The sequence below is a fragment of the Thunnus maccoyii genome, chromosome 21 (genome assembly GCF_910596095.1).
Source record: "Thunnus maccoyii chromosome 21, fThuMac1.1, whole genome shotgun sequence".
In the NCBI taxonomy this organism is placed as follows: Eukaryota; Metazoa; Chordata; class Actinopteri; order Scombriformes; family Scombridae; genus Thunnus; species Thunnus maccoyii.
Window position 1 is genome coordinate 19,954,942 of NC_056553.1, and position 26,114 is coordinate 19,981,055.

The 26,114-nt window shown below is 39.6% G+C and overlaps 2 protein-coding genes across 14 annotated transcripts; one reads left to right on the forward strand and one right to left on the reverse strand.

Annotated features, from left to right (window-relative positions):
* Positions 1-104: 104 nt before the first annotated feature.
* Positions 105-11,553, reverse strand: LOC121888564 (leukocyte elastase inhibitor-like). 12 transcript variants are annotated; one of them, XM_042400172.1, is made up of 13 exons: positions 10,561-11,553; positions 10,400-10,448; positions 8,883-8,949; positions 7,838-7,883; positions 6,812-6,878; positions 5,467-5,658; positions 4,492-4,632; positions 3,609-3,726; positions 2,444-2,580; positions 1,303-1,380; positions 947-1,036; positions 686-866; positions 105-554 (listed from the first exon to the last, which is right to left on the reverse strand). In XM_042400172.1, the coding sequence occupies exons 1-13, from the start codon at positions 10,578-10,580 to the stop codon at positions 328-330; spliced, it is 1,413 nt and encodes a 470-aa protein (XP_042256106.1). In that variant the 5' UTR covers positions 10,581-11,553; the 3' UTR covers positions 105-327. The 12 variants fall into 12 exon arrangements, with proteins under 12 accessions (XP_042256106.1, XP_042256110.1, XP_042256105.1 ...); XM_042400176.1 differs by having other exon boundaries at positions 6,812-6,993; positions 7,670-7,883; positions 10,400-10,432; positions 10,561-11,551; XM_042400171.1 differs by lacking the exon at positions 7,838-7,883 and having other exon boundaries at positions 6,812-6,993.
* Positions 10,474-25,001, forward strand: snx16 (sorting nexin 16). Of its 2 annotated transcripts, XM_042400187.1 has the most exons (9): positions 10,474-10,561; positions 11,693-12,255; positions 12,985-13,071; positions 16,251-16,399; positions 16,661-16,730; positions 18,606-18,742; positions 18,849-18,971; positions 20,825-20,867; positions 22,516-22,601. In XM_042400187.1, the coding sequence occupies exons 2-8, from the start codon at positions 11,851-11,853 to the stop codon at positions 20,841-20,843; spliced, it is 990 nt and encodes a 329-aa protein (XP_042256121.1). In that variant the 5' UTR covers positions 10,474-10,561; positions 11,693-11,850; the 3' UTR covers positions 20,844-20,867; positions 22,516-22,601. The 2 variants fall into 2 exon arrangements, with proteins under 2 accessions (XP_042256121.1, XP_042256120.1); XM_042400186.1 differs by lacking the exon at positions 20,825-20,867 and having other exon boundaries at positions 22,516-25,001.
* The last annotated feature ends 1,113 nt before the right edge of the window (positions 25,002-26,114 follow it).

Sequence of the window (26,114 nt, forward strand, 5' to 3'; positions counted from 1 at the left end):
CTTTGTAGTTTTTTATTTTACTTTCTTTTATTAGTGACTAGTAGCCAAGAGGTGGTCCGGCTGTGTTGGGGGACACCAAACACCAGGAAGTCAAAAAGAAGAAGAATTGTTAAGCTGAATGTTTAATAGAAATTTGTGATTTAGCACAAACACACCTGCAAATGACAGATTCTGGGAAACTATTGCAACACTTTCGGTTTTGTGACAGATGAGTGAACGACATGATGAATGGAATATGAGGGTGCAGTGTGTAGGACATGGATCACAGATAAGCAGAATCTGGGCAAGGCGCCTAATTGCAAAATCCTGGTCTTGAAATTGTAGTGCTCATTCGGGGGAGCAGTATCGGCCGGCAAAGAGAACACTCATGGTGGAGTTATGTCGGATGAAGAAGAGGAAGGGGTGGTCTGCTATGAAGTCGGTGGGAATTATGTAGCAGAGGTTCACGGCAATGACGCCGGTGGCAGCAGCAGCCTCGGTTCCCTCCTCGTTGACCTCCACAAAAGCCTTGTGGACGACTTTTGACAAAACCAGGTCATTGGCTGGAGACATGCCTGACAGCAAAGGAGAGAGACAGTTTTAAACAATTAAAATATTTTGCTTGATAATACAGAATGTCTTATTTCTGATGTGCTTGTCAATTGCTTTACTTTTTTTTTTGTTTTGCAAAATGTTTTAGACTCACCAGAGAAGTTGCTCATTGTGGCATCAAACGCGTCCACCATGCCCATGCTGGTCAGGACATCTTCCAGGTCATATTTCTCCTCCATCTTGAATTTAGGGAGCTTCACCTCCACTTCAGTTTGACCCATCACATCTGGACAAGTCCACTCCACAAATTTCTCATAGCTCAGCTGCTTCTCCAGCTGAAGCGGATACAGTATCAATTATTAGTTTGTCTGAGCAGTCTGTGCATTTGTTTACTGTATGTGTGTATGTGTTCTACCTTCTCCAAGCCTGTTGTGTCATCCTCTATCTCTTTGGGCAGAAAGATGAGCATGCTGAGCTCCTTCCCTTTGTAAGGCATCTCTAGGACCTGTGCAAAGACATTCTGTTTTTCATTTCATTTCATTTAAATAAAATCTGATTTCTGAAAAATGTGCAGTGGCCTCTTATAGTTTCATAGTTATGTCTATGGAAATGTTCTTAAAAACCACAAGTCTGATGGTTTCAATCATTGCCAAAATGGAACCAATTGTTCTTTGGATCATGGCAAATCTATCCACCATATTTCATTGAAATCTGTTCACAAATCGGCAAACAATAAAGCATGGGCACACTGTTGAAAAACATGGACATTACCTGGCAGTTGGCCTCAGGAATGAAGGTGAGAGGAAATTGACTTTTCTGGCACATCATCTTCACCGGTTTGGTATCATTCTAAAGACAACAGCAAACACAACAAGCACTTTTCTTGCTGAGTCGGTCATTCTCTTGTTCACCACAAGACATCCCTAGGGTGATTTTCTGAGGAAACAACCCACACTGGTGAATCATTTCTAAGGAAACATATAATATATGTTTATTTCTCCCACACCACTGAATAAATCACTGTGTGAACAGTATTCATGTAAAAACAGGTGTGCACTCCCACACTACAAGGACTTAACTTAGAGGTTTGCAAAAGTCCTAGTTGTAGCCTTTAGTTAGCAAAAGCTGAACTAGTACTTCCCGGCCCTTGCTTAGAATTCTCAGACTTTTTTATTTTACTTTTTTTTATTAGTGGCAAGTAGCCAAGAGGTGGTCCGGCTGTGTTGGGGGACACCAAACACCAGGAAGTCAAAAATGTGTACAACTATCAATAATGAGTAAAAGAAGAAGCAATATCACTCAAACAAACTAAATGATGATTTAAATATCCTAATAGTGCAAGAGAGAAAAATTAAAATGTTGGCGGTGTAGATTGCTCAGCTGATGTTTACACAATGTGTATCTGTTGTGTGTCAATTACATTCCTTCCTGTTTTATTTTTATTTTTTAGTGACCAATTAATAAAATGTTCCTTTATTCAGAATTAATCAAATTCCCTGTCCTCAAGATCTAATTCCAGGATATTCCATAAGTTCCATGACTAATGGGGAACATTGGCATTGTCCTCAAGCAAAGTTTCATTCAGGGAAGAATTGGACAAAAATTGGCTTTTCTAATCTCCTTCAGTTTGCTCATCAATTATTTCATTTTAACCTGACTTTGCTGAGCTGTGAGTTGCGGGCAGATCAAACTACAAACATGAAAACCATAAGTATCACTTTCAAACTCCAAGCTCTAAATTTCCATTCTAAATCAGCACAGCTTTGTCATGCTCTACTATCACAGTGCCCTGCACATGCCAGCAGTAGTATTGCAGACAGCCTGTGTACTATCATGCAACGTCATTTCACAAATCAAGCTGCATTGGCTCCTCAGTGTTTCTCCATCAAGTGCTGTCTTTGTTCAATTTTACCTTATTTATTCTAAACTGAGCATCAACAGTAAGATTCTTCATGAAGTGCTTATTCCAGTTGCCTTTGAAGTAGATGGCATTGACCAGCACCAGCTTGGTCATGTTGTCCACCGCGCCCAGCAAGTCCTTGATTTTACCTGGTGAACAGTAAAGATGAAGTTATCATCAGCATTCAGACAGACAGAGGCTATGATTCCATCCAAAATTCAGGATTTGTCATTACACTTCAGCTTAGATGCTCTAGAAATTACACAGCGCTCAAATACAAAATCAAAAAAAGTTAAAAGGGAAATAAAATTGACTGTGAAAAAACAGGAATAATAATAATGAGAACAAGTATTAATGTCTTTAATTAAATTGGGATTAAGAACTTGATGGTCTAATTTCTTCCAGCAGGGTGCGCCAGAGCCCTAGCTTTTGAGTCTTGACCTGTGAGCCACTGATAGACTTTACCTGTATCTCATGCAAACAGGCTCTGATAGAAGGTCAGCAAATATGTTTAGGAACTAACAGTCAGGCTTTAACAGTGATATTTAAATGTCAAAATCAATTCAAGATCCTGACTACACACAGGTAGCCTGGATGGAAATACCATGCCTACAATACCATGCACTCTCTTATTGGATCTTGCAAGTTGAGATGCTGCTTTTTTAACAAATTTAAATCCGGACAGGTTTTCAGTTGTAGAGACCAGTCTGGGATTAAAATAAAAACTTCATAGACATCAGATTTCTCTCCTCACTGAGGCAAATCAGAGGGTTTGCTGGATTTAGAGAGAAATTAAACTGGAAATTGAAACCGGAAAAAATGGAAATAGAAAATAATATAACCCCTGTGGGTTATGCAGCACCATAGTAACATGTAAATAAAACATACAATAACAAAGGACCAAGCACTGATCCCTGAGGATTCATAGAGGTTGAGGAGGATTTACAGACACTCATTGCAATTTAATTTCTTTCTACTAAATAGATTTTTTTTAAAACACAAATGCCCACTAAATGTCTAAGACACTTAATTTAAATTAGATGATCAGCACAGAGAGAAAGGGACATTTTATAGTAGGATATACATTTTCAAAGATTAGGCTTTATGGCAGACTCCATTAATGCAATGCAATGCAATGCATCCAATCACTGTAATGTTGAGACTGATGAAGACCTACCTTGTGTGTTCTTCTCCACCCAGCTGTTGATGTTGACCCTGGCCACCTCTGCATCGGCGATGAAATCCACTGACTCCAGCTCAGCATTGTAGTGCTTTCTGATTTCTGCTAAGAAATCCTGGAACCATAAACATCACATTTAGATACTCATATTTACCAATTCACAGGCAATAGAAACCAACATATTATAGCCACCAAAGTCTTTTGAGGATTCTTTATGCATTTTCCTGCATGCTGACAGTTTTCAGTTCTTTAAACACAGGATGGACTTGTCATGCCTGGATAACAGCACTCTCTTGAAATAAAGAGAGTTGTGGAGAGTTGAAACCACTCATACTGTATAGATTCAATAACCAAAAATGAAACTGCATGAACGGTCTCCAGTAAACTCATTCAAGTAATGTATCTAAATGTCATAATTAAATGTAATGTTTTCAGGTTCCAAAACATTTTGTTAGAAGTCATCTGTCACTACACCAAACTGGTTCTGTTTTAGCTAAAGTGATTTTATTCAACTGTATTGTTTTTTTAGCATGTAGCCCATTAACTATTACCACCACTGTCACTATCATTTATTTTACTTTTTATATTCTGTTGTTCAGATAGCCTCACTCCTCACTTGAAAAATGAACAAAAATGACTATTATTATTATTGGCAACTTAAATTTAAATTTATACCAACAGATCTCAACTAAAATCATGACAACTTTACTTATAAAGAAAGGAATGGACCCAAATAACTAGCAATAACATTTGCACATTTTCAGGTGTAATTTAAGGCCATGTTGCAAAGCATTTATCCAAATTACATTAAATACAGGGCTGTAGTTCACTCCCTCACCCATTCATTCCTTTATGATGAGCATAACAGAGACACACACACCTCAACAAACTGGTAGGACTGCTCCCCGTACAGCCTGTTGGCGAGGCTGAGTGCATACGGAGCGTCTGGCTTTTTGAATTCATTCAGCAGTTGGGCAAAGTTAGCGTGGACATCATCCTCACCATTCTGGGGTTTCAGGCACTGCAAATAGCCAGAAAAGACCTGCGTGTTACAAAAACACACCGAGCCAGTGACAGATAAAAGACAATGTTGTATTATGTTAATATGGATCATTGGCCTTGTGGTTAGCTTAACTGTTAAATGATGAGAACACACACCAAAATAATCAGTGACCCTGGTGCTCCATGCTACACTTTTGCATTCACTGAGTCAAAGCAACCATCATCAAGGGAGAAACACTTCTATCTACATTTCATGAATCCTTCCGAGGCCAAAAATCTAATATCTGTTGCAGTCAGTTTTATTTTTGGATGGCATGTCCAGTGAAGCTGACATTAAATGGATGATTTTGGTTTCAGTGTTTCAGTGTTCTCATCATTTCCTGTAATTAAAATAACTTTTGGCAAAACCTCCCAAAATATTGAAGATTTCAGTAGTTTAATTTCCTCTTTATGAGACCCCCTGCACCTTTTGAAATTGACTGAACGAATATGGAAAAGGCAAAAACAGACCAAACAAAAGCATTAACACCATTAACATTAACATAAAGTAACCCATGGAGAAGTCTTTTTTAAAGCATTTACACACACAATTACCCACCACCATGTTGTTTCACACTGTCATCTAAATTGTGGTGTGTCAGGACACACTAAATTTTAAATCTGCTGCATAAATCTGTTTTTTTTTTTAAATTTTTTAGCTGTTTTAAACTTCACATTTCCAAAGTCATACAATTTCCAATTGTTTTAAAAGATTCAGCAAGAGATTGAAAATTAGCAGTGGGAAATTAAGTATGAAATACTCCAGATCCAAAACCCAGCCGATCATTAATCATTCCTTTATTGTTGTTACCACCTTCTGCAGATACAGTGGCAGTCTGCTGGACTGCTGTAACTTCGTCCGCATCTGCATCCTCGTCTGCATCTGCGACTGCATCTGCGACTTCATCGGCGACTGAACTGCCGACTCAATTGGTGTCTGTTGTGTTTCTGTCTGCTCCGGCTGCTCCGGCTGCTCCGGCTGCTCGGCCTCACTGAAGCTGAGGACCTGAGGGTGCAGTTGGTAATTTCTCTCATCATTAGGGTCACTGTAAAGCTCAACATTTTGTGTGTGTGTGTGTGTGTGTGTGTGTGTGTGTGTGTGTGTGTGTGTGTGTGTGTGTGTGTGTGTGTGTGTGAGTGTGTGTGTGTGTGGGTTGGGGTGTGGTGGGGTGGGGTGGGTGTCAAATTAGGATAATAGAAACAAACTTATTGCATCTGCACTCTGGTAATGACTAGTGAAAGGAAATCTCTCTGCAGTCTCATGTTACAATCACCCATACACACCAAGGGATGCATGTACACACACGTTTTCTTCATCTCAGCTGAACTCTCCGACAGGATTACACTCTTTTGTCGACCTACACAATCAGAATCACTTAGGAGTCAAATTCCATACGAGATACATCACTGTTATTGTCTACTTTAAAACATTTACTGCCACTCTTGTTGAAGCTGTAAAGCCTCCCCTTGCTTTGCCTCAGCTGGTTTCATCAACCTCTGGGAATAAAACCAGCCTTTATATTAAAACCAGGTTTCAAGGTTTACAATGTATCCAATAAAATAAAATACTATGAAATAAATCAAAAGGTGAAGCGACCTTTTTGCAACTTTTACAGCTCTGATTTTAGCCTCTCTTCACCACACTGCTTTACTATGCTGATCATTTTTTAAGGCTGCATGTGGGCTACTACTTTCAGAGGAAGTGAACTATTCTGAATCATAGACAGTATGAGTAATTAATGCCTGTCCAGGCACTTTCCTCTGCCACACCCGACTCTGCCAGACAGGTTTAAGTTTTTCAGTGGAAATTCTGACCAAATCCCTCTTATCATCTCTAACAGCAATGTTCTTTACCTACTGTCCTCTGTATTTTTGTTATATTAATCAGATCTTGATATTGCTTGAAAGATATCTTTTCTTTCATTAAGAATTTCAATGGACTTTGCTCCCTGGTAAACTGAGCCCGCTGCTTTTTCATTTCCTTTTCATGCTGTAATTTTGTGGCACAATTCCAGGATCATGCTGAACCAGATCCACTGACTGACGTTTGAATGTGTGCTTGTATAAACTCCTTGGTCCAAATTGGTGTATTAACATGAGAACTTTTGAGAGAAAACTGTGTGTGTCTGTATGTGTGTACTGTAGTGTGTATACTCTACCTGTGACATCTGTGTGGCTGTGTTTCCCCTGGCCCCCAGCATCACCATAGCCAGGGCTGAAGAGATGCTAAAAGGAGAGAAGAAGATATTTGCAGTTTTGTCATCCTCACTCAGCTTTTTGAACAAAGCCAGAGAGAAGGTGGTGTTGGCTTTGGATTGAGGGTTTGATGGTGCCATTGTATCTGAAAAAGAAAGGATGGGAGAGCATTATTCATTGCATTATGAACTGTATTGCAGCATATCCTTTCATCTGATAAGTTGTACTGTCAGACAAAATTGATAAAATTATACTCCCCTGATAAATAGCTTACAAAAAATGCTACATCTGATAGTAGTCAGCCTCTTTTTCAGAATATAGAGGTTAGAGTGCTTCTTCTTCTGCATTCTTGCACTTTTAATGAGGATGCCAGATGTTTCTCATATATCTATTAAATTAACTACATGTTTGATTTGACAACTGTTAAGTATTTAGAAGATTTTAAACATTTTAAATTTAAGCAGCCTGTGCAAACCTTAAGAATACTCTTCTTCATTGGTGTTTTATTTTACAACTTAGCAGTATTCTCCAAAAATGTTATCACCTCCTTTACATATGTAGACAAATAACCACTTTTCTCTATTTTAGTCACCTACAAATCGAAATTGATTTAGATGCTTAAACAAAAGTGAAATATTACCAAACTCAATAAAATAATGTGTTGCTCATCGCTACTACCGTTGCCTTTGAAAACTAGGTGAATAGGGCATAAATCAAGCACTGCAAATCGCATACACTCTGGCTAAAACCCTGTCAGTCTTATCTTATCTCTCTTATCATAAAAACCAAGTGACAGTGACTAAGGTGTATCCTGTACTTACTGAGAGACAATCTTCTTCGAGTCAGCGAGTGATCCAGAATGTTTCAGCTAAAGGAGGATCTGTTGTGTTTGAGCTACTCTGTGCTATTGTGACACACCCAAGTTCAAGGAGGTCTGCCTGGAGCCTGAGAAAGTGTCTGGAAATCACACCCAGTATTGAAAGACACACCCGCCTGCATTATGGTTTGGACACACGTCTTGTGTCTTGTATCCACCTGGGAGTATAAATAAAACAGATTGTTTTAAATAAAACAGTTTGTTTTATTTATACAAGTATTGGACACTGAGATGAAGAGAAAGTGCAGTCTACAGTTGATTGAGCAATAACCTTCAGAAATGTCAGTGTACAAGTGTGATCAAGAAATCAAGAATAATGCATCAAGTGATTCAAACCAGATTCAAATATACTTTGTATAACAAAGTTTAACACAATAGTTTTAACACAGCTCAAAAGTAATGTTATTAAAGTCTGTATTCATCAACATTGTAGCATTTGTAATATGGATCAAACATGAACAGTGTCTCTGGTCTCTAGAGTTTTGGGGGGTAAATTGAGCCATTGACTCAACTTGCCCCAACATCACTGGCACGTTTTACCCCACAACCTCCACTTTGACAAAACTGTTTCACATAGATCCACTCAGATCCACAATTATGCTAAGTTTATGACCTTGTTTTATAGCTTACATTGACTTGAATGAACATGTAATAATGTCCAAAACTTATTTTTTGTAATTAAGATACAAGACTGATAACTTTAGTAACATGATGAATTCACTTGGCATGACAAAAATCTTTTTTTTTGCTCTGTTTTGCTGACCACTCTTTCATGTGTTTGAGTCCACGATGGATTGAGTAATGTGAACTATTCTTTCTTAATTTGTGGTCACATGATTTCTTTTGTTTATGGTTACCTAGATAAAGGGGGTGGCTCATTTTACCCACTGACTCTATTTACCCCGTTCTCCCCTATAGCTTTAAGTATTGTAATGTTTATAATGTATATAGACTGAATTCCATTTACTTGACTTTTTATTTTGTTGTGTTTATTACTCCTGGTTCTTATTCGTTTCTTTGTTTCCTGCACTGTTGTAACATGTGAATTTCCCGTCTGGCGATCAGTAAAGTCTTATCTTATGTTTCCAGTGTTGAACTTGTTTTCTGCAGCTCTCAAAACCTGCATCCAAAGAAATGTGTGTGTTTGTATACTGTACCTCTGACATCTGAGTGGCCGTGTTGCCCCTGGCCCCCAGCATCACCATAGCCAGGGTTGAAGAGACTCTAAAAGGAGAGAAGACATCTGCGGTATACATATATATTGTATATGCTTTTTACTTCAAATATTTCATGATCTACAAAGCTGAAAAGGTTATTGGTTACATAAAACAAAACCTATGAATTATCTTGATGAACATTTGGGATCAGAATGGACTTTTGAAAGTTATGATAAATGGACTGCATTGATACTGAGCTTTTCTAATCTACCAGCCACTCAAAGCACTTAACAACACATGTCAACATTCACCCATTCATACACACATTCATACACTGATAGCAGAGGCTGCCATGTAAGGTGCCAACCTGCTAATCAGGAGTGATATATAGCGCTTTACAGTGTTTCTAATGATCACTCACACAATTTTGGGGTTCAGTATTTTCGACATTTCGCTTCGACATGCCGACTGGAGGAGCCGAGGACCACCAACCCTCTGATTAGTGGATGAGTAACTAAGTACCTAAGTACACTAAGTACACAAGTACTGTACTTAAGTACAATTTTGAGGTACTTGTACTTTACTTTAGTTTTCCATTTGATGCTACTTAATAATTCTACCCCTCTCCATTTCAGAGGGAAATATTAGACTTTCTACTTCACTATAGTACTACACTACACATTTATCTGTAACTTTAGTTACTGGATAATATAACAAGCTTTTAAAATACAACACATTGTCAGATGAAACCAGTGGTTTCCAACATTTTTGGCTTTTAAAGTCTTACAAAAAGCAATGTGTAGTCGGGTCACATTTCAGATGTCTATTAGTTGTTAACAGCTTCACCAAATAGTGATTTTTCCCTCTAAACTTCTCACATGGTTTCATTTCAATAAATGATCCACTATTTCACCAAAAACCAAATATTAGAGAAAAAGTCCAAAAACTGAAAACAGATTTGTGTATCAGAACTTTGTTTTTTCTTCTTTCCCATTAATCATCTCACGACCCCTCAGATTTATCTGGTGACCCTTCAGAGGGGCCCGATCTCTAGGTTGGGAACCACTGGACTAAACTAGCTGACTGTATATAAAGTAGTTGAAACTAGCTCCACCTCCAGCAGCTACAACAGTAACATGCTGCTCTAACACTGATGCTTCAGTATTAATGATCTAATGTCATATATAATAATATATCAGTCAGAGGGACCAAACCACTACTTTTATTGCAATACTTTATGTATATTTAATACTTTTACTTAAGTAGGATTTTTTATGCAGGACTTTTACTTGTAATAGAGTATTTTTACATTGCTGCATTGGTACTTTTACTTAAAGGATCTGAATACCTCTACCACCACTGCAAATACCTTTATAGTATAAATGTTTAACATTGGTTGGGCATTGTATGAATGCTATACAACGTCCAACCATTGAACATTTTTTTTTATCTATCTATCTATCTATCTATCTATCTATCGAAATTGGTAAACATAATGTGTGTTGCAGCGCCCTCACCCGGCTGTTTTGGAGCGCTGCTGCTGTCGTGGTCTGAATTGAAAGTAAGCTAACATGAGCAGATCAGGGGAGGAGATAAACAGCAACAGGACAATCAGGCACCGGACTATATGTGTGTAATAAAATCTTTTATCTGAAGGGGAAAGACATTGTCCTCTTACGGTAAGTGAAAGTCCTTCATCTTCAGCTTTGTCCACAGTGGCTCGTTTGGACTCTGTAAGTTAGCTGTAACGTTAGCTGTCACGCTGATACTAAAATTATGATATTTTAATGAACTGTTTCACCTCATTTGCACTCTCAATGCAGACTTTACTACAGTCGTCACCGTTGTATTACTGTCGTGTAAAGTTTTAGCGAGCCAATAAGCGAGGAAAGGTTACACTTCACTGCAGCTCCTCTCAGCCAGTCATTTAGCCAGCTATCACAGTTAGCTCACCGGCTAACTTAACCTACAAAACGCTGGTGTCATTTGACTTTAAAACACCCAACTTGACTAAAAAAGTAAGAGGCAACCAGCGCTTTGTTGTCATGTGGACGTTCAGTAGCTGCTTGCGTCATGTTTCAGTGCACCAAAAAAAGCTGCAGGAGTCATTCAAGAGTGAGTGAGCCAGTAACAATATTTAGTTTGTCATCTACTTTATATCTGTGTTTTTCATTCGTCCTCTGGCCTCGATATGACACTGGATTAACTGTCTTTGTTTTGTTTCTTTTTTCATACACCCCCAATAAAATGTGCATTACCAGCCTGTTAATAGGCTTTTCTCTTTTGCTCATACAAAGGCGCACTGCTGGCTTCTCTAAGCTCCATTGCTGCTTAATTAATTAGTTTGACAGGTAGCTGGCAATCTGCCAGTCTGAACAGTAATCAATTTCAGGCCTATCCCTGCACCCCATGCAGGTTCCTCTTCCTCCCTCTCAAATCAAAGCATTCTGGCTCATTACTAGTGGCAGCGTTCACAGGAAAGGGTTAGACTTTTTATGGATAAAAGTTAATCAATTTACAAGATGAATTGACACACTAATTATCTACAGAGCTTAACAGGCTTTTTCCATCATGAATTTTTCACATAAATGCGCAAATCCATTAATTATGAATGGCGTGGGGCTCGTGTCAATAATTCATCTTGCCCTCAGAGTCTGGTACACTTATTTCAGAATAATGATCACTAACAGATTTTGCTCCGTCAGTGTAAGTTTAACTCTGAAGATCATTACGCAGTTTATATTTAGGAAAGCTTACAGTCAATTCTGATCATGATAAACATATTAAATAATCTTGTTTTATATCTACAGGGTGACCACAGTCTTCGTCAGCCACTCAGGGTGAGCATTACTGCTAGACTCCATCATCACACAGCACCACTGAAGCAAGTAGTCCCAGTCAGTGTGTGTGTGAAGTGCGCTGTTGTTGACTACTGTGGTGGCGGGGCAGGAGCACGCAGCTCAGGAAGATGGCATCACCCTTTGTGCCTGTCCCTGTGCCCTTGGACAGAGTCTTGTCAGGAGGTAGCAACAAGCTGAGGCGGCCTCAGCGAGCGTCATCACTAGGTAGCGTCTCCAGCAGCTCGGAGTCCTCTTCCCCTATCACCAGGTCGGCAGGGGAGGACCGTGGAAGAGGATTAGGTTCACAGCGCCAGTCCCGCGGCATGGACAGAGGCGGACGGAGTCGGACCCCGCCGCCCCCCCAGAGCCCTGTGACACAGGCCAGGTTGAACGGGACTCATGAGCACTCTGTGGAGTACTCCAGCTGCCCTCGCTCAATATCGGATCCTGCTGGGAGCCAGCAAGGCGAGGAGAGGCCTATCACCCCCACTGTGCTGGGTTATGAGGTCATGGAGGAGAGGGCCAAGTTCACGGTACGAAACCAGAAAACGGCTAACATGACATCATGACAACCTTTAGGACCTTGCTTAGTATCTGTGAGCCATTAAGTTTAAACGCTACATCGTTTAGCCTAATGCCCAGATGTTATCAGTCAGTCTAAAACAGTGTGTAAGTTGCAGCGACAGGACAACACCTTTTTTTAGCAGTTGGGGAAGGAATGCTCGCTGACAGGATATAGATATGCTCACTGACGGCAAACACCCGGCATGACTCATGCTGAGAAGAGCTTCATGTCAACATTTACTCAGCATACAGAGCTTTATTATTTGGATACAAATTATCTACAAATACTGTAACAAACACAGAGAGACAAGTTGTTTTGCACTTCCAGTAATTAGAGATGAGTTTTTGGGGGGTGTTATTGGTGGCTGTGTTGAGGAAAGAAGAGGACAGGAAACATTTATGTTGTTAATGTAGTCCAACATGTCAGAGAACAGTTGTTGGAGTCCTTCATATCACGAGAAGGTGGTGTGACTTCATTTCAGCTGTATAGCTCACACTTAGTGTTAATTTTTAAGCAGGTAAAGTCAGTACAGGGCTATTTCTCACAAGTTACCCTGGAAAAAGGGAACAATTCCTTATCTTTGCTGTTGTAAACAAGGTGTTAAGATTGTGTGTGTGTGTGTGTGTGTGTGTGTGTGTGTGTGTGTGTGTGTGTGTGTGTGTGCGCGCGCATGCGTGATGTCTTATCTCTGCTGCAGGTATACAAGGTCCTGGTCAGGAAGACTCCAGATGAGAGCTGGGTTGTTTTTAGAAGGTACACAGACTTCTCCAGACTCAACGACAAGGTGTGTTTGGGTGTGTTGTCTGTACACATGTTTTTATAAGCCTGTTCGCCAGGAAAGTATTGCTAGTCCTAAATTGCAAGCCTATCCGAAGCTCCATTTTGTGATCATCCGTCCCCGTTTGCAGACACTGTTCTTGACTATCAACCCTCTGCTTTCAGCATGCTTTCTTTTGTTTTTGAGCACGCTGTGGAAGTGATTAGAGCTGTACAAAGAAGTCCACTGTTCCCAAATAGCCGACAGGCCCAAGCCAACTAGGGGAACAGGTCTCTCGTGATTTCGGGAAAGACAGTTTGGTCACTGAATACAGAAGGGAAAAGTATTAAGCCATGTGATGACAGGATAAAAAACAACCTACAACAGAAAAGATGATTGTTATGAAGCTACAACAAACAAGCACATTATCTCTGCAGGCCTGCAAAATATGAATAAAAGCTAATAACGCAGTGGACAATTTAAAAGCAGGTGGAACTCGTTCAGACACTGTAACCCTAGAATAGAAACACCCTACATTCAACAAGGAGGGAGTGGACTGAGACGGGGTGTGGACATCCTTTCCCTCCATTCTTGTGGCTTTTTCTCAGAGGCAGCTGAAATGTACAGCATTGGTCGTGCTGAATAGTTTTTTGCTGTGGAATTGTAGAGGCCTCATTGCTCATAACTTTAACTGGTTGGAAATGTTTCAACATCTAGTGCTTTTTTAATTTGGAACAGACATTTAGATTAAAAGTCTATTCCTGGTTATCAAGAAAATGTTACAAGAAGCACTGAAATTACAGTTATTTAAGAGGACTTCCCTGCTGCACTTGAACCTTGCAGAAAGGCAAGACATGCACATAGAACTGAGACCTGCCTAGCATGGTCAACACATGATCAGGTTTTCAATATGCAGCACTGCCTCCACACTGTGTGGCTGGTGTCAAACATTGTTTAGCTAGTAGTTTGGACCTCACCCGGCATTCTTATACACATATCTTAGGCTACCAAGTATGAAAACAGTAGGCGTGCGCACATGCGTACACACACCATTCCACCTGCTGCTGAGTAAACCAACATCTCAGACCTGTTATTGACACAGTGTTTCCCAAAGCAGACCACATGCGGTCCAAGGTGCTTTGTGTAATGCATACATGTGTTTTGACATTTTAGTAAATTACCCAGCACTACGATGTCTACATAATATTAATGAGAGTACAGGTAGAGATAGAGGTAGGCATGAACAGCTTAAGAAGAGGCGGTCAGTGCGGGACCATAAATATCGAACTGGAAAAGTGAAACATGAGGCTAATATCAGCTCAGGAATAAAGTTTGACTACCTACAGTAAAAAATAACTTGACAGTCTTGAATCATCACAGCATTTTTATTACAAAATCAGGGCATATACACTCACCAGCCACTTTATTATGAATACCTGTGCAATCTAATGTAATCCAATACAACAGCTCTGCTATAAATTCTACATCTATGAAGCTTAAACATTTTCAGTTATTGTTGACATTGTCAGAAAGGTGATAATTCTACTTCATGTTTATTGTTGGGGTCGTAGTGGCTGGTGGTGGACTGGGGTGAATTATATTGAGAAGTGTTCCTAATATTTTGCCCTCCTCATGTATGTTAATGGACTGGACAAAATATTAGGAGCACCATTATTTATAATGCATTCCAGTACACAACCAACACCTGCTATGACCTCAATATTAAACATAAAGTAGAATTATCACCTTTCTGACAATGTCAACAAAAACTGAAAATGTATAAGCTTCATAAATGTAGAATTTATGGCAGAGCTGTTGTATTGGATTACATTAGATTGCACAGGTGTTCATAATAAAGTGGCCAGTGAGCTTATATGGATCAATGCAGATGTTACAACACATAATTGAGTTTTAGTGTCGAGCATTCTGTCTGCCCACTGAGCAGCCATGGGGAAGACTAGCGTGAAATTTCAGAAGTCGTCTGGTTTAACATGTAAGCGCGGTTCCTCATGTTAGAGTTGTAGCTCAGAATGGGGCTGGGCCTGATAAAAAGGGGTATTAATAGAAGCAATGTTTCTTATATTTTTTCCCCAGCTCCCATGACTGTGGGAACAGTTTGTGAAGAGAGTGCCATACGCAATTTACATCACGGTTTTTCAGAGCCACGGTTTTTAGCTGTACAGTTATCTTATAATACTGTATTCTTCATTTCTGTTAGACACTGAAAAGCAGCTTTCTGGGCATTTTATTTATGGTGTACTGTCTGCAGGCATGCATTCAAGGGGAAAGAGACAGAAGTGGCAAAGACACAGCAGGTGAATGTTGAACAAATAGAACAGCCTGTGTAGCTGAGGGCAAAAGAATTAAAGAACCAGCAAAATATGGGCAAGCTGCTCACCTGATATTTGCTTATCATATATATATACATATATATATATATATGGGTATTGACGTATATGTCTCCCTAGTAACAAGACATTTCAGTACAGAAATGCCAAACATGCTGTATGTTACAGCTAATAGACACAGTGTTGTCATTATATAGTTTGTCCACCAGAGAGCATTGAAGATTACTTTTCCTCTGTAAAATGTGCTTCACAGTATACTGTATGTCATGGTCACAAACAGTATGGGCTGGGCTCCACTTGACAGCTATATGGCATTTACACCGCATGGTTTTTCTTACACAACCAGATGAAAGTACCAGTGCACATATGCAGATTGGGTTAAGAAGTCAGTTAATTTAGTGATAAAAGGAGACATGGGTTGATGTTTCCTGTTAGTATTTAAAGCTCATTTTCACTTTTACTACTATGAAAAACAATGTTGGTTTAGCCAAATGAAGCTTATACGCAATTTATAATTAGAGCACCGTGTTATGAATATTTTTATGCAGGCAAAAATCAAATGAAATTTTGACTTTAAAATACACAGTAATTATTTAAGAATGTCAGGTTGGAGGTGGAGGACAGCGGCCATATGTTATTATTTACTTGAGCAATTAATTCAGAGGTAGAGTGTTCATGCTTCATGGAGCAGTAAGAGGTACTGATTGTCATGATCTCTGCACTTAATGTCACCTTTCTACCTTTTATTTATCTGCTTTATGTGCATGCTTGTCAGTAACTCTGTATCGTCTTATCTACTGCAGCTGTATGTAGCTATTCATTTCTCGCTGTGTGTGTGTGTGTGTGTGTGTGTTGAAGCTAAAAGAGATGTTCCCAGGCTTCCGTCTCGCGCTGCCTCCAAAGCGGTGGTTCAAAGACAACTACGACAGCGACTTCCTGGAAGACAGACAGTTGGGACTACAGGCCTTCTTGCAAAACCTGGTTGCACACAAGGACATTGCCAACTGGTATGTGACACCGTCAGTCTTTTATATTAAGATGGAGTTAGCTGTGTAAACTATGTGCCTTCAAAATATGACCAACAAACAACAGAAATAAGACAACCCAAAGGTTTGTGCGTCATACAGTGAGACATCAGCGCACACAAAAGTTATCATAGTTTACAACTCTCTGATCATGTCATTGCTATTTCATACAAGTGTTCTTTTTTATTGAGTTACTGGTCTGTAAAAACTTACGCTCATTACACCATTCTTTCTCCTTGACAGCCTGGCAGTCAGAGAGTTCCTGTGTCTGGATGACCCGCCTGGGCCCTTTGATAGTCTGGAGGAGAGCAGGGTAAGTGTGTTCATTTGTACATAGTAAATATAAGTGCTTGTAATAAGTACATGTGCTCGTTTGTGTGTTTTTGCTGGTATCCATGTCTGCGTTTCATCAAGGCCTTTTTAAAGAGGATTGTTCTGGCCCTAAATTATCCTTATGTTCAGCCACTTTTCTACATCACCCCTTTGTGCTTAATATCATCTTGACATTTTACTATTTACAGCTGGGCATTAATAGTTTTGAAAGTCGACCAAGTTGTTTCCAATCGCAGAAAGTATAGAAACATTGTCAAGTATTGAAAGTTCACACACAATTCACCAGATTTTTAATTTAGCTTGACTATAAATGTTGATGAGCAGTTCATCCGGTCTGCTAAATGTGCCACCAAATATGATGCTGGGCTGTTTTATGTATGTCTGCAAAGCCTGGACAGTAAAAGTCTGGAAAAACACACATTCAAAGCTGCAGCTAGGGGAATAGAAAGGTAAAATGGTGTGGAAAAATAATAAGGCTGTAGCATTGCTGGTCGTCTGTTGTTGAACTGAGAGAGCTCCTTTTAAAGTGGCTTTACAGACAGTGTTTGCACTTGTTGAACTGTCAAGATGCACCAAAGTTGTCTTCATTCATCGTCTGTTTCGCCCCCGCCTCCCTCTCTCTCATTCTCACTGTTTGGAGTTCATATCTCTCCTCCTCTGTGTGTCAAATCATTTTTGCACCTGCTTTTCCCAGACATTGAATTTCAGACACACTTTCTTCCCTCCTCCCTTATGTTGAGCCTCAAAATAAATACACAATTTTTTGTGGTGCTGCTTTTCTTGAAATTTGTCAGTGTAAAACCTACATGTGGTCCTTTCTAGTAAAAGATGCATTGCAGAAAATAACCCCAAAGAATGGCCACAAATCCTAAATATCCCCATTGGATTTGTTGACCTATTCTGAAGTCAAATATATTCTATTTCAGTTTTGTTAATTTTTTTGTCATTTTATTGAAGCAGAGTTCTTGTATGGCTTCTAGTGTTAGGACAACATTAAACACAGATGTTCTTAAGAGGTGTGTGTATTCACCAAATAAAAATGTTGTGTAAAGTATAATTTTAGAGTCACTACCAAATCTCAGGTATCATATTGGTATTGTATACAGGAATTTAAAAAGGATCCCCAGTTTCACATGTTACAGGAGGTAGCTTGGTGGCATTTGGTGATGAGGGCAGGGACTCACTCACTCACTCATTCACTCTTTGTCCTATATACAGTAGCTGACCTCGTTAAACAGCCTACTTGATTTGACTTAGGCATTTTTTCAGTAGGACACGTCAAACCTGTATGCTTAAAACAGTCTGAATTATAGATTTAACAAATGAGTTAACAGAAATGTGCCTAAAGAGAAGCTTTAAGATTAACCGATGAAGGCTCCTGCATCCAGAACGTACATCCACCACTATCATTTATCATTCCTCCTGTCAGATCTAAGTGTCCCCGTGTTGTCCTCCACTAGGGCTGGGCGATATATTGAAATTATATCGATATCGTGATATGAGACTAGATATTCTCTTAGATTTTGGATATTGTAATATCATGATATGGCATAAGTGTTGTCTTTTCCTGGTTTTAAATGCTGCATTACAGTAAAGTGATTTTCTGAACTTACCAGACTGTTGTAGCTGTTCTATTATTTGCCTTTACCCACCAAAAATCTCATTGTGTAAATATGTTGTGAAAGCACCAATAGTCATCCCTACAATATTGCCGCAATATCGATATCAATATTTGATCAAAAATATTGTGATGTTTAATTTTTTCCGTATCGCTCAGCCCTATCCTCCACCCTTTGTTTGAACTGTTGATAAAATATCCTCGGTTCTTTTTCTCTCTGTTGCTGCCTCCATCCAGGCATTCTGTGAGACTCTGGAGGAGAGCAACTACCGTCTCCAGAAGGAGCTGATGGAGAAGCAGAAGGAGATCGTCTCCCTGAAGAGGAGGCTGGAGGAGAGGGAGAAGGCTATTCTGCTACTGGAGAAGCATATCAAGTCAGTAGATAAGCAAAAACACACGCATACTCTGAACATATGGGAATAGGGGTTACACACATAACTGTACTTAATGTACAAATTGTGTGTGTCTGTTTGTGGTCAGCGGTGAGTGTGTGAGCCCAGAGTCACCATGTGGTCTGTCAGCTCAAGGCAGCGAGAGCAGCGCAGATGCAGATGTGGAGTCATCTGCTGCAGAGGCTGATCAGGACATGCCTGACGACACCGGGTAAAGAACACACACAGAAACACATCTGGTAAAACGAAACAGATGTAGGATTTAACACACCTGCAAACGCACTCACACAGCCACCTGTTTAATTGTAATATTTGTGTATTTAAACCACTAAATGAGTAGTCTCAAGTAAATCTCACACAACATTCCCACTCTTTCTCTATTTTACACAGAGCAAAAATGACCAAACGTTGAAAAAAAGCAGAGCAGAAAATTTGGAGGCTTTTTAATAAAACATGATTTAGTGAGCAAATATATAAAACAGTTAGTATTGTTATGACTAAAGACCCAGATCTGTCCTCAGGTTAGGTAAATAAGACCTCTGACTAGTTGACAATCTGGACTTGATTGATATCCCTGAGCAGTGTGGGAGGGTTTCCTGCCTCAGCCTCTACCATCAATCAAATAACAAAGGAGAAAATATTGATCTCACACAGGAACAGGAGGAAAGTATTTAAACCCCTGCTGGAAATACGTTCTGAGCTCTGTTCCTACCTGTGGTGAGAAAAATCCTTCAGTTAAAAGAAAAAAGACTCCACTATAATAAACGACCTGCACCCACTTATTATGATATATAACACAACCTGCTTATTAATATCATAAACATGATCCAGGTTTCTGATCGTCTGTGCAGGAGTGTCACTGACTCCTCAACATCTATTTCTCTATTCTGTGTTGTGTAGGTACTATCAGTATCTGACTTTCACTCACCACTGACCACGTTTTATGATCTAATATTCATCTTAATTCAAAAGTTTCCTTTAATATACAACTTGCAGTGCACGTCACATTAAAATTAGTAATAAAATGCTGAAGTTTTCAACCAACAGCAGCACTTTAGAGGTCTGGTTCACCTGCAAAATGTCATTTAAACAGGCGCAGAACCAGGCTCTGCACGTCACTATCTCACAATGCTGTACCTTCAGTGTTTTTTCAAGGAGCAAACATCTGGATTTATGGTGGATAATGCCTGGATTTTCCTAGCTCGGGGCGTCAATTACTTTACGTTAAATACGCTAATCCCACTGATTTACTGACTACCACATGACATGAGTTGTCTGTGTATGCAGACCTGCACATACATAGACATATACTGCACGTATAGTAGCTTGTTATCCATATCCTGAACCACAGGGTCGCAAAATAAGTGGCAGCCAGCAGGTTAATGATATGATGTAAGGGGCACATTGGAAATGACTTTTAACAGTAGATCAGGCATCTGAAATTAAATATTTCTTCCTCCTCTCTGGTGCCCCTCCAGCTGGAGGTGCCCTAGGCAACTGCCTAGCTCACCTAAAAACAGCCCTGAATCACACTCAAGATCTGCACACTGCACTGATAGCTCCCAGCAAATTTAATAGAACAACAATAGGCATTGTCAAACAGTCAGACATATCACATATTAAAAATAAAACAGCTAAACTAATCTCAACTCCTTTGACTCATCAGCCCTCAACACCTATCATTCTCCTCTCATGCACTGCCTTCATTTATTAGTCCTCGCCATCTTACCAGCTTCTCCAAAACTACTCCTAATGTATCAGCACTTACTGCAGACAATACAGAGACATTAAAGTAGTTACTATATATTTTCTTTATGTCTTATTTTGTCACCCTTTGGCAGCATACTCAATGGCAAAGCATCTCATAATCTGCAAATGATAAGTGTTCATTTCCAAAGTCCCAATGTTTTCTGAAACCAGATTCAAGCCAAAGGGAGAGCTATAGATAACCCAGACCAGAGAAGAATGATTACCAATATTATTTTAACAGTTTGCTTTCTTAAAGTGTAAATGTTTTCCCTTCCCTTCCTCTGTGTGTTTTTTTTTTACCCTCATGTTCCACAGTGGTGCTGCCCCAATCTGAAAACAGAGCCCAATACCATGTGAGGTACTTCATCCACCAGCTGTGCAGGCTAACCCGATGGCATACTGTCTTTTCATATCCTCTTCCCAGTAACATGCATCCCGCTGTTCACTGCTGCTGTACTATAACAGAGGTGTCCTATTTTGTGGTATCAGGGTGTTAAAGGGTAGATTCGGATTTTTTCAACGTCTATCATAATACAGAACTCAGATGCCATGAGTTACTGGTCACTGTAATTGTTGGTCCTGTCAATACTGGCCGTAAATATGACATGTGAGTTAAGACAGACTTGAAAAAATGCAAACCTGTCCTGTAAGCGCGTCCAGTCAGGATGTTTATCAAGGTTGGGATCAGTTCACTTTCAGTTCATCTGATTTGCTAAAATCATTTCATAAAAAAACTTTTCATACTGTTCATATTCTGACCCACAGTATTCCCTCATAATCAGTCTCTATACCACAAATCTATTTTTCATTCATAAATACATCAGCCATCATTAATAAAAGAGTGATTAACCCTCAGTGAAACTTTCAGAGAGCATCTTTAGGTTTTCCACTATTTGTTTATGAAGGAGAAACTTTCACAATCACACAATATTTTGGTCCTATGTTACCTAAAACAGAAGAACTTAACAGTCATCATAATTTTAAATTAATTTTATTGAATTTGAATATTTTTGAATGGTGATTTTTGAATACAAGTCAAATTGAACCCAGAACAGCCTCTACACTGTGTATCAGCTGCACAAAAATTTAAAAAAAGTTAAAAAATGTCAATTTTTGTATATTCTGGGTCACTTGGTGATCATTTCAGGCTACAAGAACAGTGTTGAGCGTGTTTTTACTGCTATCAAATGTAAAAATGGGTCAAATTTCACCAGAACAGTATGTAACGGTTAACTGAAGTGGCTCTTGTTATTTATAAGGACGGATTAGCAGGCCACAAATTCAGTTTTGACAGCACGGTGTAACAACACCAAGTGAAGACTTCCACTTTTTGAATCGGTTGACCTGAAAATGATTTGTCCCCAGCTGTCTTGTGTATTCAATGTACTGCGATGTTCTGTGCTCTGTGAATCTATTGGCTGTGCCACACTGCTCCCCTGCATCACATGTGACTAACACACATGCCCGTTAGTGTCTCTCTTCACATGGTGATGTGTGCTCACTATGTGGGCGTCGTACAGTAGGTTGGTGGATTTCAGGTTTTCCCGTTTTCTCTCCACATCTGTCGTCATGACAAGTCTGAATCCAACTCTGACAACATGATATAATAATAGCACTAAATCTTCAGGTTTTTCATGGAATGAGATTGTTGTTTCTTGTCTTGTAACTTACAGAAACTAACACTTTTATCTCATCTCACAAATTGTGTGATTTTTGGTTTTCTGTCATGCAGTCAGAGGTGGGAGGGAGTCGGAGGGAAAACCTGTCTTCCTGCTGTGTTTTCAGTGGACCTCTACCTGTAACTTGCTGGTGTCTTGGCATTAACATGTCCTATCTGTCTCTTCCCACACGGATGGCTCAAAAATCAGGCTACTCCAGCATCTCTCCTCTATATTTCCTCTTGGATCCTCTCAGTCTGTCTGGCTTTATGTTGCCTGTCTACAGTTCTCCTTTTACTGTGACTTAAATGAGTTCAGATGCTGAATGTATTTCCTCCCTCTCTCCAGTGGCAGGTGCGAGGTCCAGCCGGTGCGATCCTCTGCCTGTTGGTGTGGGCCATCGCTCAGCGCCTCTCCTCCGGTCATCCAGGTCACTCAGCTGTACCAACAGAAGCTGGAACACTAATAACCAACACTGCTCCTCCTCATCCTCCTCTCCCACACCATGTGTCACTCAATTTATTCTTCTGCTCCCTCAATTTCCTCTTATTTTTTTACTGACCCCACTTTCTTATGTTGGAGTGCTTTTCTTTACCCATCTGTCCTTTTTTTTTCTGCTCTCTCTTTCCCCACGCCCTCCTCCCATCACAACTCCCCTTTCCTCTTCCACCTGCCAGATTGTAACCACTGTTTCACCTTCCAGTCTTGGGAGTTGGATCTGAAGCAGTGTTCGTTCAAGATCTGCGAATAGGGTCAAAAGGGAACAGTTTTATACTGCAATAATCTGATTCACTTATATTTCCCTCTATAAGTTGGGTCATGGGATATCTGTCACCTACAGAAGATACTGAAGACCATATGCAGCTTCCTATAGGAGCAATATCTGGGATTACATGGATAAAACCTCAGACTGAGTTGATACTTCTTTCTAAGTCCTCCTCGTTCACTTTACAACCTCCTACTGTGGCCGCCAGATTGGATCAATTTGATCCCGCGGTCACAAAGCCAAAGTTTGGCTTCCTGACCAAAAAAAAAAAGAAAAAGATAACTTGAAGACTCACACCACTGGGTGGTTAGATGACTTACACAATTGTGACAATCTACAGAAAACCAGAACCATCTTATCAGAGAAACAACTACCCCATGTGGCTATAGAAAAAAGACAAAAGTCTGACTCAGGATAAGCATTGGTCACCAGGTAGGTATTGGTATCTTTCTGTACACAGGTACTTCCATGTCATTGCTTTCTAATGCCATTGACTGCCATTATTAGTATAGCCAGCCGTCGTCATTCGAGAAGCTTCATTGTGTTTTTACTTTAAAAGTCTACATTCCTTCACGTCTTTAGTGCTGCGCGTGATTTGTGGTAAACTAAGTGCTTCAAGAGACAGATCTGTAACATACTGTACTAAGAGAGAGCCATGGAAATGTGGCCTATTGTTGATCTTCAAGGAATGTAACGGCCGATGTGCGCACTAATCATGTCATTTCCCTGTCACATTCCACAGCCTCTTATACATGCACGTGCATTTGTACAATAACCCGATGGTTTGCTTTTATGGGCCTTGATTATTGTGATTAGTTAAGCGCATACATATTTACAACATGAGTCCTTTTCTAGCACCTTGCCTGTTAATAGAGTGTAGACCAGGCCTGGACTTGTATAAAGTCTAATAAGGTAGTGTGATGTAGGTATGATTAAAGGGTCAGTTCACCTAATTTACAGAAAGTATATTTTTCTACTTAGCCCTGCTATTGTCATGCAGCCATGCAGATAGTTTTGGTTTTATGTGCTGGGGCTTTGAGATGTCAGTTTCTAAAATTTCTGTGTTATCTCAACACGATTGAGGCAAAATGGTGTTTTGTTTTTGATGCTAAATGTGCTAAAAAAATTATATCAGAAAAACTCAACACAAACTTGCCTTTTCATGAATAATGTCAGTTACTACAGATAATCCACAGACACAATTGTTGGCAGTTTTCACTGGAACTGCCTTCTACTGAGTTAGTAGTCCCTGATGATAGTGAGGTCTGGTGTTATCCTGAGTAACCATGTGACCTCTGGAAACTAAAGCTATCTGCAAGACTAGATACCCCCCAAGAAGTAATTGAGAAAATATTTTTTTTTGTAATTTGGGTGAACTAGCCCTTCAAGAAACTCAAACCATTGATAATTATTAGTTTATTTCAAGATGAACGTCAGCTTCAGTGAAGGAATCCCCCCCCTTAATTAAATAACAGCGGTGCTTATTTACCTGAAAGAAATCCAGAGGTTATGACCTAAGAGATGAACGAGCCAAGCAGGGAGAAAATGAGAAGTTTTAGCAGAACCTGTCGCTTCATTTTAACGACAGCCCAGGATCACTGAAATAAGATGCAAAACCACAGTACTGGTATTTTCAGGAAAAACTGTGTGACATAAGCAACTTGTAAACACTTTTCAGCCTTGTTGGTCTCACAACAGGATGACAACTGTTGCCGGGCCACCACATCATCCCCCAAAAGCCATATTTTTAGACCCAAATAATCCGCCAGAGGCAGAGGTTTCACATGTGTGCTGACCAGCTGTTGTTTGTCACTCTTTGATAATGAGCGGATGAAGTATAAAAGTGTGTACCTGCATCTTTTATTGAATCATTTCAAAGCAGGCCTGGAAAAGGTCACGCAAAGCACTTTACGGATGAATGACAACACATAATGTTTGCTTGGATAAGGTTTTATTAGTTTACTTGTTCGAGACAGAGAAATGTGCCTTTACAATCACTGAATCTGTCTTGACTCCCAACTGGAGATGACGTGTTAAAATGTGATTAATATAAATGGTGTTTTGTTTATGTTGTCTTGTCTTTGTTCTGTAATTCTAAGTGCCTTAAACATCCTTCACTTAACTTTTCTTTTCATGTGTTTCAGTGGCTTTATAGGTTTGTGTAGGACATGAAACTGTTACACCATAACGGAAATAATGTTTTAAATGACACTCATACTGTATGTATATGTCGTCGCTTGGAATAGACCGAACCGAAATGTTTTTGTAATAGCTTTGTCTTAGCTCACATTTACACTTATAGTTGCACTAGAAAAGATTTATATAAAATGCATTTGTTATCACTATTAATATCCTGGGTTCAAAGGGATAGCTCACTGAACAAATCTGATCTGAGATGAGTACTATAGATACTGTAACACAGGCTGTAGCAGAGATATTTATCAGAAAGAAATATTTAATTCACACACAGTTAAGCGTGGAATAATGCATTGAATACACATGTTTCCTATTAGCGCACATTTAAACTCTCATGGAGTCAGATGGTATCGGTAGTTGTTTGTGCTCGGGGGGAAATAAATGGTCAGGTCTGATAAATCTGCTGGGAAGATGTGGGCTTACAGTTACAGTATGACCCGTTTTAATGTGTGATGCTTTCAAAATGTAATAAATTCTTACCATGGGAAAAAAAAAAAAAGTCTTCCTTCTTTTAACCACTTAGAATCTTTTCAGCTGTGACCCCCAAAGATACAGCTTTAGTAGTGCAGCAGTTTCCATAAAGAGGGAGTTATATGCATACATTCAGAGCTGTAAATACCTTATGGCACCATTTTCTTTCCGGCACAGCTTTTACAACATGTTCACAGGTTTTCCATGCAGATGGTTTTCAGTATTTATTGACATTCACCTCAGCAGTATGATGGACCATCAACAAAGCAGGCACAGTCTTTATCTCATTAAAGAACCTGTTTGTTGTTTGCTGGTTTCAATGAAATTTGGTGGAATGTTTGGTCATGAGCCAAGGAACAGTGATGGACTTTTAGTGCAGATTACATGACAATATACTGTCATTTATATGCCACTTTTGACAAAATTTAACCATGTTAAAGGTGTAGATGAAAAATTCCTATTTTTCCAAACTCCTTGGTTCAAAAGAAGACAATATTGTAGGCCACACACATTA

Coding starts and splice junctions, on each gene's coding strand:
- snx16 (XM_042400186.1), top strand. CDS start 11,851: ATGGCATCACCCTTTGTGCCTGTCCCTGTGCCCTTGGACAGAGTCTTG. Junction 18,743..18,848: donor CTACTGGAGAAGCATATCAA/GTCAGTAGATAA, acceptor GTTTGTGGTCAG/CGGTGAGTGTGTGAGCCCAG. Junction 18,972..22,515: donor GACATGCCTGACGACACCGG/GTAAAGAACACA, acceptor CCCTCTCTCCAG/TGGCAGGTGCGAGGTCCAGC.
- LOC121888564 (XM_042400171.1), bottom strand. CDS start 10,580: ATGAAGGACTTTCACTTACC. Junction 3,727..4,491: donor AGTCCTACCAGTTTGTTGAG/GTGTGTGTGTCT, acceptor TTATGGTTCCAG/GATTTCTTAGCAGAAATCAG. Junction 867..946: donor ACACAACAGGCTTGGAGAAG/GTAGAACACATA, acceptor TATCCGCTTCAG/CTGGAGAAGCAGCTGAGCTA.